The following is a 16,787-nucleotide window of genomic DNA, read 5'->3' on the forward strand; positions in this document are numbered from 1 at the left end:
TAAAGCTTTCCATCAGCACTTCCGGAAAACAGTTCTTTTATATCAAGAATGGAAGAGTTAGCACCAAATGAATGTAGCTTCTGAGACGTATGTAAAATGCTATGTCCAGAAGATCAGTATTAAGAAAAGCTACACTCTGGAAAGGAAGACATTATACTTGGTTTTGGGACAATGATGTGAAGGCACAAGAAAAATCAACAAATGCCAGGATTACATTTGCCCATATGATAAAGGAATCTGCATAGTGGGCCCTGGGTAGTTCAGAACATGACTTCTATAGAATTAAACCTACCGCTGTTTGGTAACTGCTTAGACTGGCGTTTGTCATTTCCAAGTAATTCAGCGATCCTTGCCCTTTCAAGAACATGGCTGTGAAATGGAAATTATTTACACCTACAAATTTTACTTGCATAGCACACACACTGTCCAGAGAAGCCATTTATAAGTTTCATGGGACAGAGGGTTATGTTGTTATTTACAGCCTGAAAATATTAGTCTTCCTCTAAAAAACAAGCAAGCAAGCAAACCCAACATAACTTACCATCTTCCTCAGTCTGCACAACCAACTCCTCACTTTCCATTTTGCCCTCTGGGTTAGAGAGGGCTAACCTCAGCCTGATGGTCATGAAGGGCCGAAGGCCTCGCAAGGTGTAGTGGGAAGAAGTTTGGATGAGTTCCTCTGCCTCAAATTTTTGCTGGTTAAACACATACTGGTACTGGACTGTGAGATTGTAACTGTGACAGCGGGTCACCGCATAACCAAAGGGCTCCCACTGCAACGTCAGCTGCCGGGAGCGAATATCAACAACTTCTACATTTTGTGGTCCATGGACGGGATCTGTGAAGCAAGCAAAGAAAAAAAAAATTGACATTAAAAGAAGTCAGTCATCAATTAATATGCTTCATTCCATATTGCCAGAGTATCTAAGCACTTCACAGTTCTGAACGTTCTTGTCTTTACGATGTATAAGTGATAGGGAAATGAATGTCAGATCCACAAATGCATTCTGGCTCCTGAGTTTTCCCTGAAAATCCCCTGTCACAGGGCCCTGAACAGTGGTCATGCTCCTGATTCCTGTGAAACCCCACTGAATCCAAAAATGGCAGTATGATTCCACCAGTTAAGTAGTGTGAAAGTCGCACTTTCTTCATTCTTATCCCTGCCCCCATTCCCCCCAAAAAAGCTAGTCAATAGTCTACCTGAAAACGCCTAAATACCTTGGTGAGTCCAGCCGTAAGTGATGCAAATACATAGGAGATGGCTGCCAGAGAAGGAATGAACTCAAGTCTCTTAGCTTTCCATTTAGCTATGTAGCCCCTACACCCTCCTGCCGACCCTAAACCCATTCTGCTCAGAGGCTAAAGCACAAGTGTGTAAGAATCAAGATGAAGAGCCTGACTGTTACACTTCCAACATCCCAGTGCTACTGCCCCCTCAATTTTTTAAATTCTTGAATGTTCTGGCAATGGACCATATGAGCAGATCATGCCACTCCTTGAGTAAGTTTTCTGAGTCATCTCAACCTTGTGCCAATAAACCTTTTATTTCAGATCATACCAATGCCTTGGCCCCACCAAAGTTTCATTTCTCTTTATTATTCTTTCTACAGTATCTGACTGAGGTACAGTTTGAATATTCATGTGTAGGAATCACTTGCACCTGCTGTTCCTTAATTTATTTTTAACAACATAACTGAAATGCTCTGACTACAGACTCTGCCCTTTATATAAAATATAAATGCATGCACCGCTAGATATGCAGATATAAAGAATGAAGGATGAGTAAAATCAGTTTGAGATATGTCAGCTGGTAATAATACTACACATGTCATAGTTTGTTTATCTGACATTTCTTCAACTTGTGTAGCTCGTTTTCTTTTTTGTTCAATATATATCTAAGCAAGGTAATTAGAAAATACATAATTTCACATAAAGTTTCTGGATTTAGAGCACAATTTAATGTTCTGCCCACTTGTCATGTTCTCTCACGATTTCAACCTAAGAAAGGAACAGAACATTTTCATGGGAACAAAAAAAAAGTCACAAGGACTCCTGAATAGTTGTTACAGTTCTTTGAAAGATAATTAAAGTGGAGAAAAAGCCTTCTAGTAATTCTTGAAAGTAAAGCATGCACCGGCCATACTGACTTCAATCTACTAATGCATAAGCAGAAAACACACTATAACAACCAGCATATCCTATATTAGTTCTAAAAAACTCTAGTGATTGGCAATGGGAAAATAGCTACTTCTGAAATGAACACTATTCTGAATCTTTATACACACACACACGTGCAGCCACTTTTGAAATAGGATGGATATTAAAGGACCAGGGGCCTAAAGCTAGCAACTGGTTTAGGATTCCATATAAGTTATGTCAATCCCTTAGCATCCAGAAAACACCTCTTAAATGAGATTCTTTAGTACTGTGTGTGTCAAAAAAATTATAATTTAGAAACTAGAACTTTTGTATGCATAAATATACACATATATACTTCGCATTAGGTGATAATCATTCCTTTAATATAAACCCATGAAAAGAACATTTCTGTAGGTGAGTTGTATAGATAAATAAGGTGAACAAAAAGAATGGTTCTGTGAAATCTTTCAGACTCTGAAAACCATAAAGGTAAGCACAAGCCTCATTCCAAGATGCAGATGCTTGTCCTTCTGAACTCTCAACTACACCAAGTAATCAACTCCAGACCCCAACCCAGAATGTGGCCAAGACATGGCAAAAACTTTTCATGCCAAGACAATGATGCAGCTGAAGATGGCAATTAACCTCCATGTTAATGCTATACTGTTGGGTTTTTTTAAATTACAGTTATTTTCTTTAAGTCAGTCATGTTATGGAATGAATGGGTAATTAGAGGGTGTTTGGTTTATTGATGTCAGATGTGCTGACTTGATCAGTGGGTGAGGAACAACTCAGATGCAGCATCATCTCACCAAGTCATATGTCCAAAACCTGGACTACGGAATATTACCTGCAGTTTTTAGCTTGCTTTCTCATCTTGTTCACATTTGCCCTTTCCTTTCTTACCCAAAACTGTAAGTCTTGGAAGCTGCCTTGTATCAACCAGTTTCTAATTCTACTCAAGATTTTACTGGAAATGCTCTAAGATACAACCTCAAGCCTTTCTTTGTTTTTGCAGCACAATCTTTTCAACAGAGTAACCAGCCTATTAACCACAGATGACTTTGAGTTACAAAGTCAGAAGCTAAAACACAGATCACAAACATAGTCCAGAACCCACTACACAATCACAGAACATACCACATTATCCCAAGAACTATCTGTTCTCAGGTCAATAATCCTAAAAATGTGAGATTTTTCAGTCCAGTGAAAAAATGAGACCATGATGCTGTATAGTTCATAGTGAAAGCAGGAAGGGGATGCAGGTTTCGGAAATACCCATAGCCTAAGGAGTCTCCAACTGCACGTGTAGAAACATGACATCTAATGGCCTTCTAGATTCTTGAGCAAAGTGGGAATAAATAAGTAAGTAAAAACTATTTAAACTTTAGGTTCAGAGAGGGAGAAACCAAACTGGAATTAAATCAACAAATAGAAGCATGACCTGGAAATCTTTATATTCTCTCTGAATCTCACTGATTTCCTCTGCAGCATAAGCCATTGAAACTCATTTTCAAAGATGAGATTTTGTACTGTTGTTTTTAAAGGACAGTGGTCCTACTACCTTGTCCATTTAATTCTGCATTTTAGCTTTGTAAGTATACAATCTCAAAAGGTCTGGAGTACCTATCCCTGGACTCTACTGTCTCTAACACCACCTGGTTTTTATAATGTCATAATGACTTATTTTCCCCAAAAAGAAACAAGAAAACTAAAAATGTCTATAATTGATCTACAGTCCTCTAGTAGTGGTGAATATTTGAAACTGGACAAACTTCTCTATTTCTGTATTTCTGGAATTATAGCTTCCAAATAACACAAGAAAATCCCTGAAAATTATTAACTTTGCACTTGGCTAGTGTAAGAAAAGCTGCTAATATGTATCTCAACTTCAACTGCACAAAAATACCTAACAAAGCAAGACAGAAACAGACTGGCACAATTTGAATACTTAAGAGATCATATACAAAAAGACATTGGTGTAACCTGCATAAATGGAAGTAAAATTTTCTAAGTGTCTTGACACCTTGGAAAAACCAAAGGAAATTCTTAAGAGGCAGGAGCAATGAAACAGCTGCCACCAATCTATTAAAACTAGACTTGAACCAACGCAAAGAAAATTGCAGTGTCTGGGATTTCACTGTGCAAATGCTGTATTTTTATTTCAGCCTGTTGAACTATTAATTACATTTTCAAAGTTCACATCGAAGTCAAGGACCGAACAGTATTTTTTAATACCGCATCTCCCACTGCTGCTTCAATACCTATCATTACTCTGGTAGGCTGCTGCAAACACTCAGCAGGCCACGAACCTTTCTGAAGCACTTGTGATGTACAAGTGGCCCTAACAAAACAAACTCTCCCAGTGATCCTTCAGCTGTACTCTCAGTCCTTAGTCCAGGTAAGCAGGCATTTTTGATCCAACAGTGACCTGCAACATTCACAGACTGCATTTTCTGCTATCACAATTTTATAGAAAAGTTGACTTTTATGGCTGGTTTTGCTCTTTCCTTATTGAGTGTTACAGATCTCATTTTGTTCGCTGTAGTCTTCTTGCTCAAGGTGAGGTATAGAAAAGCAAAGGTTGATTTAGATTATTAATAACAATTGTCTCTGCTTTATACCCCTCCATGAAGAGAAGAACAGAGAGCAAAGGAAGCAACAGTGAAACACTGGAGTTTGAACATGAAGCTCAAGTTGAGCAGTGAAGTTAGAGACAATCAGCTGTTGCCCTCAGGTTAACTACCTGCTGCAGGAGCCTAATTGCAAGAAATTGTTGCTGTCAATAAAGACATGACATCAAGTGGAAGATGTCCATACTTGTCTGAGGCCCCATGCCCATGTCTCCTGACCCTATGGAGAGCAGAAGGCAGAGTTTATTAGCAGTGCAGGTGTCCACTGATTAAATTCTGTTTCCCAGCAGTAGGTTACAGAGACTGAAAATGCACAAAGGGAAGAAAAACGAGCATAACAGGTGTGGCAGCTTTCTGTGAGTCCTGAACTGATGCTTTCCGATACAGAAAGAGGAGGAAAATAGGTGTGAGTCTGATTCCTGCCTTCCCCTCAACACACCCACACCTGAGCTCATCAGCCAGTCACTCCAACCAGAGCAGGCCAACCAACATCTGGGCAGCCCAGTAGGGTCCCCATCCCTTCCTCCTAGGCAGACTGGGAGGAGACAAGGGGAAGACTGAGTGCATTGGTAGCTGATAAAATGCCAAAACTCGTGTCTTCCCAACTACCAGCATGGTACGACCTCTTTCTGTAGCCCAGAAAATATTTAAATTTATTTTCATTTACAAAATATAAATTTGGTAGTATCATAGTATGGTTGAGAACTTCATAGAATATTTCACTCTCTCAATAAATTGAGACAGTGGCCACTTTTCATGCAACAGAAACAAAACTCCTAATGACTGTGAATCGGCAGTTAGGATGTTCCTTTGTGTTTTTCAAAGACATTGTTCTTGTTCTACAGATGGAAAACCAAACAGTAATTTGTCTGACAATGATTTTACTCCAGGTGTTACACTAGAGCTGAAGCCTTCTCTATCTCGCCTTTATTCCCTATTCCTCCCCTTCCTCCTTAAATTTCCACAGGATGAAACAAGTCTAGGGAAACATAGCTACTATCAAAAAAACGTAGCAAGATAAACAGAGCAAAAGCATTCAGGTGGTTTACCTTAAATGCACAGTTCAAGTTTGTGTGATGGTTCAGGATAAAACAATCAACTCTACAGTGTGTGCTGTTCATCTCTTCAAAGAGATCCTGGCAGATGGGTTGTTCCATAAACACCTTCTGTGTCAATGTCCTGTACGTGGACATTTCAGAATGATGGACAACTCTGTCCGTCCCTGAAGTGCAGCATGTCTTTCTGTGACAGAGTTCCTTTGCTGAGCATTACAACTCACACAGCTGCTGCCCATCATATTTCAATGCCTTCAGAGCCTGAATGTGGTATAAATGCCTTTTCAGACATGACAGATAAAAACACTGATTAAACAGAGTTCACTAGTCTTTCAGTACTGTAAAAGTGTTTTGGCTTTGCCCTTTTCTGAAGAAAGAACATTTCCCTAATATTTGGATCTAATTTTTTTTTTTTTTTAATGCCAGTTTGGATATAATCACTGGTCTAAAGACAGTGCAGACAAAGCTGAAAGCAGGCAAATATACAGAAAGGCATGTTCTGAGAGAAGACTTGCAACAGAGAAAAGAGAAAAAAGGAGTGAGACTGATACAATAAAATCACCACAGAACATACAATGTGTTTATTGAGATACCTACAAATCAACTAAACCCCAAGTCATACACAAAGAAATAGGTGTCGTTGCAGCTAATGAACTAAAATAGGCTATTTTATGGCATTCTCTGAGCAATGAAGAAGGAGGAGCCCTGCCACACAGATGAATCTATTATACAAGAAAGATCAAATAAGTTAGATAATGGACTATGTGCTTAGATAAGCCAGGGATGAGCTCTCTCAACAGTTAACACGATCATTTTACTTCAGTTCACAGCATGTTTTCTTCATTTTTTGATTGATCTGCTTTTATTTCAGTTGCAAATTTTACTTTGTATTCTGCACTGAAAGAAACCCAAGATTTAAAAAAAAAGGGGGGGGGAATATTTGTTACACTACAAATCCCATTAAACATCTTCTGATTTCATAGCTCAACCTTGTTAAACAAAAACAAAAGAAAAACAAAGAAACAAAAATAACCAATAAAAAAAGAAAAATCAACCCAAATGCCTTTAAACTGAGTACCTGATGTTTGAGAAACTTGGCAGACCCTTCAAGTGTTACAAAACATGCCTGTCATGCTCACAGACTAAAAGTCCACATGCTGATACGTGCCCAATGTCGTACAAAAAGCAAAGCCTGCGGGAGAGCAGGACCACAACCCGATAGCACTGACTGCTACCAACGCCTGCCACAGCACTACCTACCTGTGCTTGCCCTAGCTTACATCTGGAGCGGAGCTGCCAAATCCTCACTTGTAAACAACTTCAAGATAATTAAGCACTACTTTTTAAAAAGGTTTATTAGCATCTGTTTAAATGGATAGTTTTTTCATTACATTATGAAATGGTAAAATGAAAGGTTTCTTCCTCTTATACCTAAAACTATTGTTCCCTAACAAACTTAAAAATAATAATTTAAAACAACAATAAAGGGTAATTACTGATTTTATTAAAAACATCTCTCATGGATACACATAGCAGTGGTTTTCCATGGCTGGGAACAAAATGTACATTATTGAGCAATTTGATGATTAAATACAAAAGCATAATTAAATATGCTAATGAAAGTGAGATTACAAAGCAGGTAAGCCACTTGGGTTTTGTCAATCGAAAGTAAAACGTGTGGTTTTTACAGATTTATTTTATTATGTATAAACAATTTTTTTAACTATTTGTTTTACTATTGCACATGTACACTTATTTTTATTACCTGTTCCTCTGTGTACTTCTGCTGTTATCTTCAAATAATAAGTAGAATAAGTGGAAGAGATTAGAATAAGATATAAGCTGTTTCCTGACAAAACATGAATTATCTGCATAAAAATAAATAAGGTAATCAAAATAGTAGGTAAAAGAGAGGCTTCCTGTACACAGTCATGGGTCTGTTGAATTATTCTGAGCAGCAGAGAAAAGCATTGCTTTTGCAGACAGACTTTCCCTCATTTGTAACTGTGGTTTCCTTTTATGTCTGTGCAATCTGCAAGAGAAATTCTCTATGTTCTTTCAGAATCCTGTCTTTCAAAACCAAAAATTATTAAAAAAAAAATAAGTTTCCAGTTCTACTTGTAGATCTAGCAGAAGGAGCTATTGGTTGATGAAACACTGGCTTTGTGGGCACTACTGAAATATCCTAATTGCCCTAAACCACTTGAGGCTTGTCCATTTTTCTCAAGATTCAGGAGCAACAGTGACTCCATTTTTTACCAGCTATGGGTAGTCATACATGAGGAATCTCTGTGTGATGGGGACTAGCAGATTCCCTGTACTTGATGACATCTTAAGGTGTTTTCTCTCTACAGCATGCCATACTGGCAGAAGGAAAAGAAAAAACAAAAAACCACAAACAAAATTTTCAATTGCTAAGAATGCTAAGATTGGATAATTACAAAGCAAAGTAGAATATGTTACAACCATAGTAACAAGGTTAAACAAATGGGGAGTCCTCAGGAGCAGGTGGTTGGAAATTCAACTAGTGGAAAAGAGGACAGAGACTGTAACTCTATGTCAGTCAGTTTCTTTTCCCAGTTATTGCCTTAACTAGACCAAGAGACTTTCAAATTCCTGCAGCTGAGTACTGGTTGCAATGTATTCCAGAAATACATTTTTAGAAAGAGTCTGGATACAATTTATGACCAGCTGTTTAATCCTAATTTCATGCTCATGTCTTCCTTCCACTAGGGTGTTGAAGTCAGCAATGCAATGCCATTAATACCATGGATGGTTAGCTCTTATGTGAATGTACATATTGAAAAAATGTTCATTTACAAATGCTATAGACACTCTTTGGGATGGTGGAGGACAGGTAAAAGTTTGCTCTGAACAAAATCAATGCACTGCATTTAGCCCAATAATTGCCCTTCGCCTAGGATATGGTGGTTGCACTTTTAGCTCAAACAAAAATAAAGCAGAGTAGCTTTATGCCAGAGGAAAGTGTGAGGGGCAGGACCAGTACTTCTTTAAGACCATTTATATCTGATCAGTGTACCACTAAGAAAATACTCTTAAAGGATTTCAATACAGGCATTATGTACGAGAAAATACAGGTAAACCAGTTCTTCAGAAACACTGTCAAGACTATAAAGAGTGTAGCTTCTAACACAGCTAGGACTCTTAGTGTAATCTGAAGATAGAGGCCATAGTGTCAGGACTACAGCGGCCTTGTTAATACCCCCCAACACACATTTTTAGAAGTCTCATTGAAATCCAAGTCTTTTTTTTAGCCCAAGTATACCTTTTCAAACTCAGGAGCAACCTTTTTTTTTTTTTTTTTTTAAATGCAACTGGATTAATTGCCTGCTCAGAAGATTACTCAATTCTAAACGATTCCAGATTGTTCCCAATACCTGTAATCTCCCTGCTGCCACATGGCCCCACTGCATGGCTACAGGTTTCTATTATCAGACATGCTCAGGATTTGTTCACTGTTTCATGCTCTGCACTGCAGTAGGCATGAATCTGCAATAGCCAAGGTACTGCTCCTCCAGGAATGCTAAGAAGTTGGTAAACTCTCCACTAGGCTCACAGTGGAGCTGATTTTATCCAGGAAAATCCTCCAGGGGAACTTCAGATCCCTTGCTTCATGAACTTTGAGGAACTTCTGGTTTTGTTGTTTAAAAAACAAACAAAAAAGCCTCCCAAACCCACAAACAAGCCCCCAAGAAGTAGGATTGTTCACCAAAGAATGTCAAATTATTGCCATCCTCTTTTGCTTAATACTACCCTCTAAGGAAAGCTGTAACTTCCCATTCCCTAATCCCTATTTGCTGTGTAGGCCTGGACACATCCTTTAAACCACTTCTCAGCTCATTTGCTTAGCAAAGCAAGTGATTAGCAGCCAGCTACAGTTTTACAAGAGTATTAGCACCATTTAATTAATAGTCGTGGAAGTCACTTATGAGGGACATCATTGCATGAACTTGTGCATATGCCCACATGCAGGAACACATCCTCCACCACACAGCCAGTTCTGCCTGAGGACCATCTATAGCTCCCTCAGAATGAAGCTAGTCTGCCATGAGAAAACTTCCTGCAGTCTTCAGAAGGGAAAAAGACGAAGAACATAATAAAGATTGCTATCCATGCAAAGCGTGTTGGTGTTGAGTTTTTAAGCTTCCCTACAAAGTCCTATACCAATATATTTATCCTAGAACTAAAAAACTGAGACCTGATTTTGATGAGCACAGGAAGGTCAACCCTAATGAACCTAAAGGCATGGGCATAGCTCTGGACCATTTATATGACAGAAAACAGTCATGTCCTCGTTTACTGGCACATGGAAATGTTGAGGCAGATTTACAGCTCTGCTTAGTGTCTTCTTTCTCATAGGTAGGAGCAGGGAACTGGTTGTCCACTAACTAGGAAATTAGATTCACCATGACCAGAGCGCTCTGTGTGTTACTACAACTAGCAGCTCTGACAGAAAACTGCACCAGCCCATGGGAGATCTTGGGCTGACTGTCTGCTTGCACATGGATCGCAGCTGAAGTGAAGCTGGATTGCCAAGAGCCACATCTGGTTCTGGGGTGCATTGCCCTCATCTTTGGGTTCTGAAACATAGACAGTAAAACAAGGATCACGGCACTACTTAAAATTACAATGCTAATGAGCAAGTTAGTTAGTCGTGCCCTAAAGCTCATTTGTCCACATCAAGATCTTTATACTTTAGAACGTTTTTTTCTGGGTGAATTAAGTCTCTTGCACTGGCCATTTCTTACTGCATAGAAAAAAAAGAACAACTGAAGTGGAAAAAAGGCAGCGTGTTTTGTTTTCAGCAACTATGGCTTGATTCTTTGCTGCCATGGCTTTAACAACAAGGCTAGAAGGAAGTAGATGGGCATTCATGTGTGAAAAAAAGCCTATGTTTTTAACAGAATTAGGCAGCTGAGCTCATTTCCACCCCATTAGGATCAGTCTATGAGACAGTACTGCCAATGAAAGCGCAAGAGATTAGTTTTCCCCCCACTAGCTTAAGCAATGCTCTGGGCACCAAATACAGATCACGACACTTTTCAGGGATATTGCAAAGCTCGTGCAGGGAACTGATCCAGATCCTGCCTTTCAATTTCTCAGCAAAGCCATTTCCACACAAATGCACCACTGTGCCCTGAAAGAGTTTATTTTGAATTGGAAAGAGGAGAAAGGAGGTAGATGCTTATTGGAAATCCATTTGCTGAAAGTGTGTTAAGGAAAGCTAAGAGTTTCTAAGAAAACATTTGTTAATATGTCACTGAAACATTCCAATAACTACTGCCACAGCTTGGCACCACAGGTCTGCAAGTTGTAACAGCATTTATGGTGAAACACACTTTTTGTTCATTTAATTCACCACTGAATTTATATAAAGAAAATACTGTGCTCCTAATTTCATTTTCCTCTAATAATCCTACCTAGAACTAGTGCTGAAAAAGTCAGTTTGATGGTTGATTGTCCTCCAGCTGTTAATGATTTCCTCCTGTTCAGAGCAGAGGACAAGAAAGAAGGGCAGAGAAAAAATAGTTACTGCTTTGCTACTAAAATAACAATATTCCATAGATGTGTTAGCATTTGTTCCCTAGATGGTTATAATTTATCTCAAGAAGCAGAAGATTAGAAACATCAGGGATCTCCAACTAGCATCCGCTTAGCTCTACTCTGTCAAGATTTACAGATACAACCACTTTCTCTTCCCTCTTAATCTTTAAAAACCTCCTATGAAACTTAAAACCTAAGGCCATTACAGCTACAAAGTGAAGCAATCAAGTGTTGGGTCCAGTTAGAGTTAACGTTGCATGTGCAATGTGAATTTTGGATTATTTGTGCCTATGCACTCTGCCCAAGGACTTCTAGAGAATTTTAAGTGTCTACAGTATCAGTGAACTCAAAAAGAGCTCATCTAACCCCTTCAGTATCCTGGTGTCACACAGTAGCCCAAGCCTCCCTTCAAGGGTAAAAGGGTATACACAAAACCACATGTTCAGGCCTGACCATCACAGCACCCAAGCACCTTTGGGCCTCTTGCCCACAGACTACTAAATATTGAGATAGTATTTTTCTCCACAGGAGCACTACCTCCTCCAAGTACACAAAACATCTTTAGCTCTATGTAAAACAGATGCAAGTGTCAACACAGCCTGTCAATTCAGTGAACTAAATAATGGTTTAACTAGCAGACAGCGGTAGATTGCAGCCATTTATGTCTTCAGCTGTGCCAGCAGGTAGCAAAAGAATTGCAAGACTTAATTTTGGTTATGGCTGAAAACATTTTCTACCAACCACCTATTCTTCTACTCCTTCATTCTTCCTTGCTCCATAACCCCCCACACTATCACTGTTTCTTCTGCCTACCTCAGCCCAGACTTTTCTTGACTCCAGCACTTATTCCATACTCAAAGTCCTCAACTACATCTGCTCCTAAGACTTCTTATTCCAGTTTGAGTTGCCAGTCCATCCCAATCCACTCTTCTTCAGGGACTGCAGCTTCTCATCAGACTGGGTTCCTCATCCCTATCAGCCACTAGGTCTCAGTCTCAGATCTTGCTCATATGTTCCTCCTTCATCCTTAAAAGACAGCCCAGCTCCCTCCCCTGCTCTTCATGCCCAGTTGTCCTACACAATCATCTTTCCCACTTTCTTCTTCCAATTCCTCTCTAAACCTACTTCTCCGTTTCCCTTCTGCCAACCCATCTCATCAGCTCGAAGTTCAAGTCCAGCAGATTTCTCCTCCAGGCTGACTGAGCATAGCAGGGAAACCATTTTCACCAGAGGATTAAGGATCCTTTCACTTCTAACATCAGATTTAACCTTGGACAGGACAAGAGCAACTTAGAGCAACTGAAGTCTTTTGAAGATTTAGCTGTTACCATCTGTGAACTTTCTACTGTGTACACACAGACTACAAATTTTCCATTTCATCTAATTCAATCACACAGAAAGATTGTGGTGGGTTTTCATGTTGCCAGGAGTGGAAAAAAAACCCAAACCCCCCAAAACAAACAATGCCCCCCAAAACCCACCACACTCCAGAGGGAAAGGTTAGCCTTAGAAATACATTAATTGCTTCCTCTAGAAGATGTAGGCTTAAGCTTAAAAATTGAATAAGCACAAGCAAAACCTATGTTCCTTTTAACTCCTTCCTGGAAATGGTTGAAGATTTCCAAAGCATTCATCATGCTGGGGGTTTGCTTACCTTTAAGATTTCCAGCCAAAATGACAAAGTTTGACAGGTCCTAAAGAGATGGTCCTTACATAGGACCATAGAAAGTTTCAGGCAGCAGATAGTACCACCTGCTCCACCTCCAACCCCTCCTGGTATTTTCTCTTTGCATTACAGTCTGGGTTCTAGAAAGGGGCCTTAATCTATATTCTGAGGAAAACTTCCTGTGTAGTCAAAGCTGTACACAAGAGAGTAACATTCAACTTGTTTTCGTATTTAGACTTTAAGAACCAGGAACACGGATTCCCTTTCTCACACAAAGGTGAGGGGGACTATCAAAATATTTATTAAAGAATGCATATGAAATTGTTAAAAAAATAAATAATAATATATTAAAAAATATAAGATCCAAGATCACTGGAAAATACTGCAGAGAAAAAAAGTGCAAAGGACCCAAAATTCATCCGCACATCACAGCCAAGATAGGAAAACGCTCAACAGAGGAAGCTTGCCTAACCACTGCCTACATTACTACCACATCTAATGGAAGCACTTGCTTTCATTATACTTCCCAAAAGAACTCAAAAATAAAAAGACAGTAACTGGCTCTCAGCACTCAATTAAGATTTGGGATGTCAATCAAAGGATTAAAATCTGTTCTTGCTTTGTGATATTCAGAGAGTATATCTGCCTTATTCATTGTCTATGTTCTCCAATCTAGACATCACTATCTGTATTAAATAGTACAAGACCACCAAATGGAAACCTAACAGCTTAGGGAAGTGTTGGGTACCAGTATAATCATCAAAATAAATTCTCTTGTGAGAGCAGCTTATTGATTTGTATATTTGACTCTCTTTGGGATTATTGTTCAATTACTTTTATCCTGTGAGATGAAAGCAGCTGAATGTAACATCAAAAGCAAATAAAAAAGTCGCATGTTTCAATTTTTCTCTCAAATCTGCATAATATCCATTACAGATCCGATTTTCAAGAGAGCCCTCTGAGAGCAACAGTGGAGGGTAACTCCATCAGACATACAGCTCTCATCTACATCTTCTCTAATTATTCTAGCTGAAGCTAGCATCTTTCCTATAAAGCACATCATTTGTCCTTGAGCAAGTGACAGTCTGCAGAAACTATCTGACTACATCTCCTTTTATCAGGTGAGCTGCTTGCTAATTGTTGATATGATTAGTCATTTATCACCACTTATAAATACAAACACAGCACATAATTTCCACTACTAACTTGTAGTACCATTGGTACTAAACCATGGTGGTGGTCAAGAGACCATGAAAATGTCATTTTGCTCATCTGCATTCATTTTTCACTAAAAGCTTTTCATGCTCTACTTGCAAGAAAAAAAATCAGATATTTTTAATTGCCAACCCTCTGTTTTCACAGTGGGACATAGACTCACATCATTTTTCTTTTGCTGCACACATTGCAACCAATGCAGCACCTCAAATCAGGATCTTGCTGTCTCACTTAAGAGGTGTATGCAACAAGGAGTTGACTGATGCTCCTTCTCATTTGCATGAAGTGAGCTTTGCTGTGTAGTCATCAAAAAAACCCTAGCTTCAGCTCCTCAAATATGAAAATCCACACATTCTAAACTTAAAACTCCAGTAGGATGATTTTATAATGAATAGTGCACTAGGAGAATCGTTCTTGTGTTTTATGTGGCAGTGACATTACAACCATAGTTCAACTTGCAAACGGTACCCTTGGTGATCACAACTCAATTTTAAAACTGATCAAACAGATGACCTTACTAGCAGCCACATACCCACTAACAGCATGAATGTGAGTTTTGTTAAAGGTAGATATGCAGTAATACAGTGACTTTAAATAAATACTTGCTCTTCCCAATTTGCATTTTTGACGAATACCTGTGTCCTCAGCTCCAAGAGAAACTATCCATTCTATAACACAAACAGTTTGGTAAGGCTATTAAGCTGCTAGCTTCACTCTCTGAGGGCGGCCTATACGCTTGCCTACACAGAAGTGAGCAAGACTGCTCTTTGAATTGTCAGCAGCATCAGGGTTAGCTATAGACTGGACCAGAAAGCCACTTTGAGACCAGGCAGAGATGGAGCACTGGAGTTCCAGACCATTGCAGCTGGATTTTTACTGCATTTGAGCTATTCATCTGTTCTGGCACTATTTTTGTCTTTTGCAACAGACTGTTGTAAAAATCAGGTCTTTGCAAAGCTATTTCAAACAAGGGCAGCCTGTAAAGCACGTTGGTTTTCTTTTTAGTGGTGCAATTACAACGGGAATGTAGTCATGAATATTACTGAACTTTAAAATATTGTTTCTAGGGGCAATAGATTTTACCTGAAGAGATATTAGTGCTCCACCTCGACATTAAAAAAAATCACTTTAAAACTTACGGCAACACATTTAAAGTCCATTAGTATGCGTTTTCAAATGTCATGCCTCAAATGCGACAGTCAAATTCCTGAATCAATCAGCAAAACAGAATTATTTTACTCAGAAATTATGTGAAGAGAAAGTAGCAGAAAACAGTAAAATGTAGAATAACTTTAAGCTGTACCTTAAGCAACTAAATCGGCTTTTTGGTGAAATAAGAAGCAACATACTACGTGTATCTGCTTCATGGGATGATGAAATGCAGAACATTTTGGGGTGGTTTTTTTCTGTAGTAGAACAAGTTTGGGATTTTAATTTGTGATCTGCCCTACAATTAGTGCCTGGGATGTTTTCAGGCATGCATATGCAGCACCGGATGCCTGAACACTAGCTCACTAGCTGGGTATGCATCAGATACAAGGGGCAAATACAGCACATGCCAACTGCAGTTTGTCTACAGGCATAGTTTGCGTCCCTATTTTTGACACTGTGCTCTTTCTTAGCTAAGTTTTCAAATATATGCATGAATTCATATGCGAAATAGGCAAACCCTAGTTTCTTCAGTTAGAAATTCTGCTCTGGAGCATGAAAAAAATTAGAGCCTATGAATCCCTGCCGTCCTGCCTAACATCCCATTATCCCAGCAAAGCATATTTAATATATTCACAAGATGACTCGCATTCATCTGAATAGTTTGCAAGTCCTGATGTATGGCACTGATGGCTTCTAGATACAAAAGTGAATGAACTCAGCAAGCTATCTCCAATTATTTACAATGAATCACACTGCCCTTCAAGTCCAGTATGGCATTTGTGTTAATGTCTTGTGTTTGTTTTACCCTCCAGCAATCTCAGTCAGGAAAGATTTTTTCCTGTAGCCAGAGAGTAGTGGTGGTACCTTCTCTGTAAAAAACAGACAGTGTATAAGATCGAGCAGGATCAAGAGTCATAAACTTCTTTTCTTTCCCCAATATTCTCACAATTTTAGCTGGTCTGATAGGCAATTAACTCAGATCAACACCTGCTGGTGAAGCATCTTGTCTAAAAGCAAAGAAGGTTAAATAATCTAGTGATCTGATCCTGGGGGAAGATGGCTGATGGATGGGGAAAGAGCCATCTACCTTTATTTTCATATTTCCATTGAAAAATGAAGGGCCAGTAGTAACCAATAAAGTATAAAAAAAATACACTTTTGTACTTCCAAATGCCAAGAGAAATAACCTTCTGATTTAAGTGTAGCTAAAAAGAAAAAAAAAAATCTATTAAGATTTTAAAGTAGACCTCAGTAATTGTGTGAAAAAAGGATTTTACATAATAATGGGCAATATGAGGCAATGAGACTTGATAGTGTCAAAGACAGTTTCTAGTTACATGAATCGCACTGAAAATGTTAAAA

The 16,787-nt window shown here is 38.9% G+C and overlaps 1 protein-coding gene across 6 annotated transcripts in view; it reads right to left on the minus strand.

The window, feature by feature from the left end:
* PTPRT (protein tyrosine phosphatase receptor type T) overlaps window positions 1–16,787 on the minus strand; it is a 492,692-nt gene that overhangs the window by 162,070 nt on the left and 313,835 nt on the right. For all 6 annotated transcript variants that reach the window (XM_052789835.1, XM_052789817.1, XM_052789853.1 and 3 more), the window contains exon 8: window positions 542–838. In XM_052789835.1, coding sequence (XP_052645795.1) covers window positions 542–838 — 297 coding nt within the window. The remainder of the gene's footprint in view (window positions 1–541; window positions 839–16,787) is intronic.

Source organism: Harpia harpyja, chromosome 1 (genome assembly GCF_026419915.1).
Source record: "Harpia harpyja isolate bHarHar1 chromosome 1, bHarHar1 primary haplotype, whole genome shotgun sequence".
In the NCBI taxonomy this organism is placed as follows: Eukaryota; Metazoa; Chordata; class Aves; order Accipitriformes; family Accipitridae; genus Harpia; species Harpia harpyja.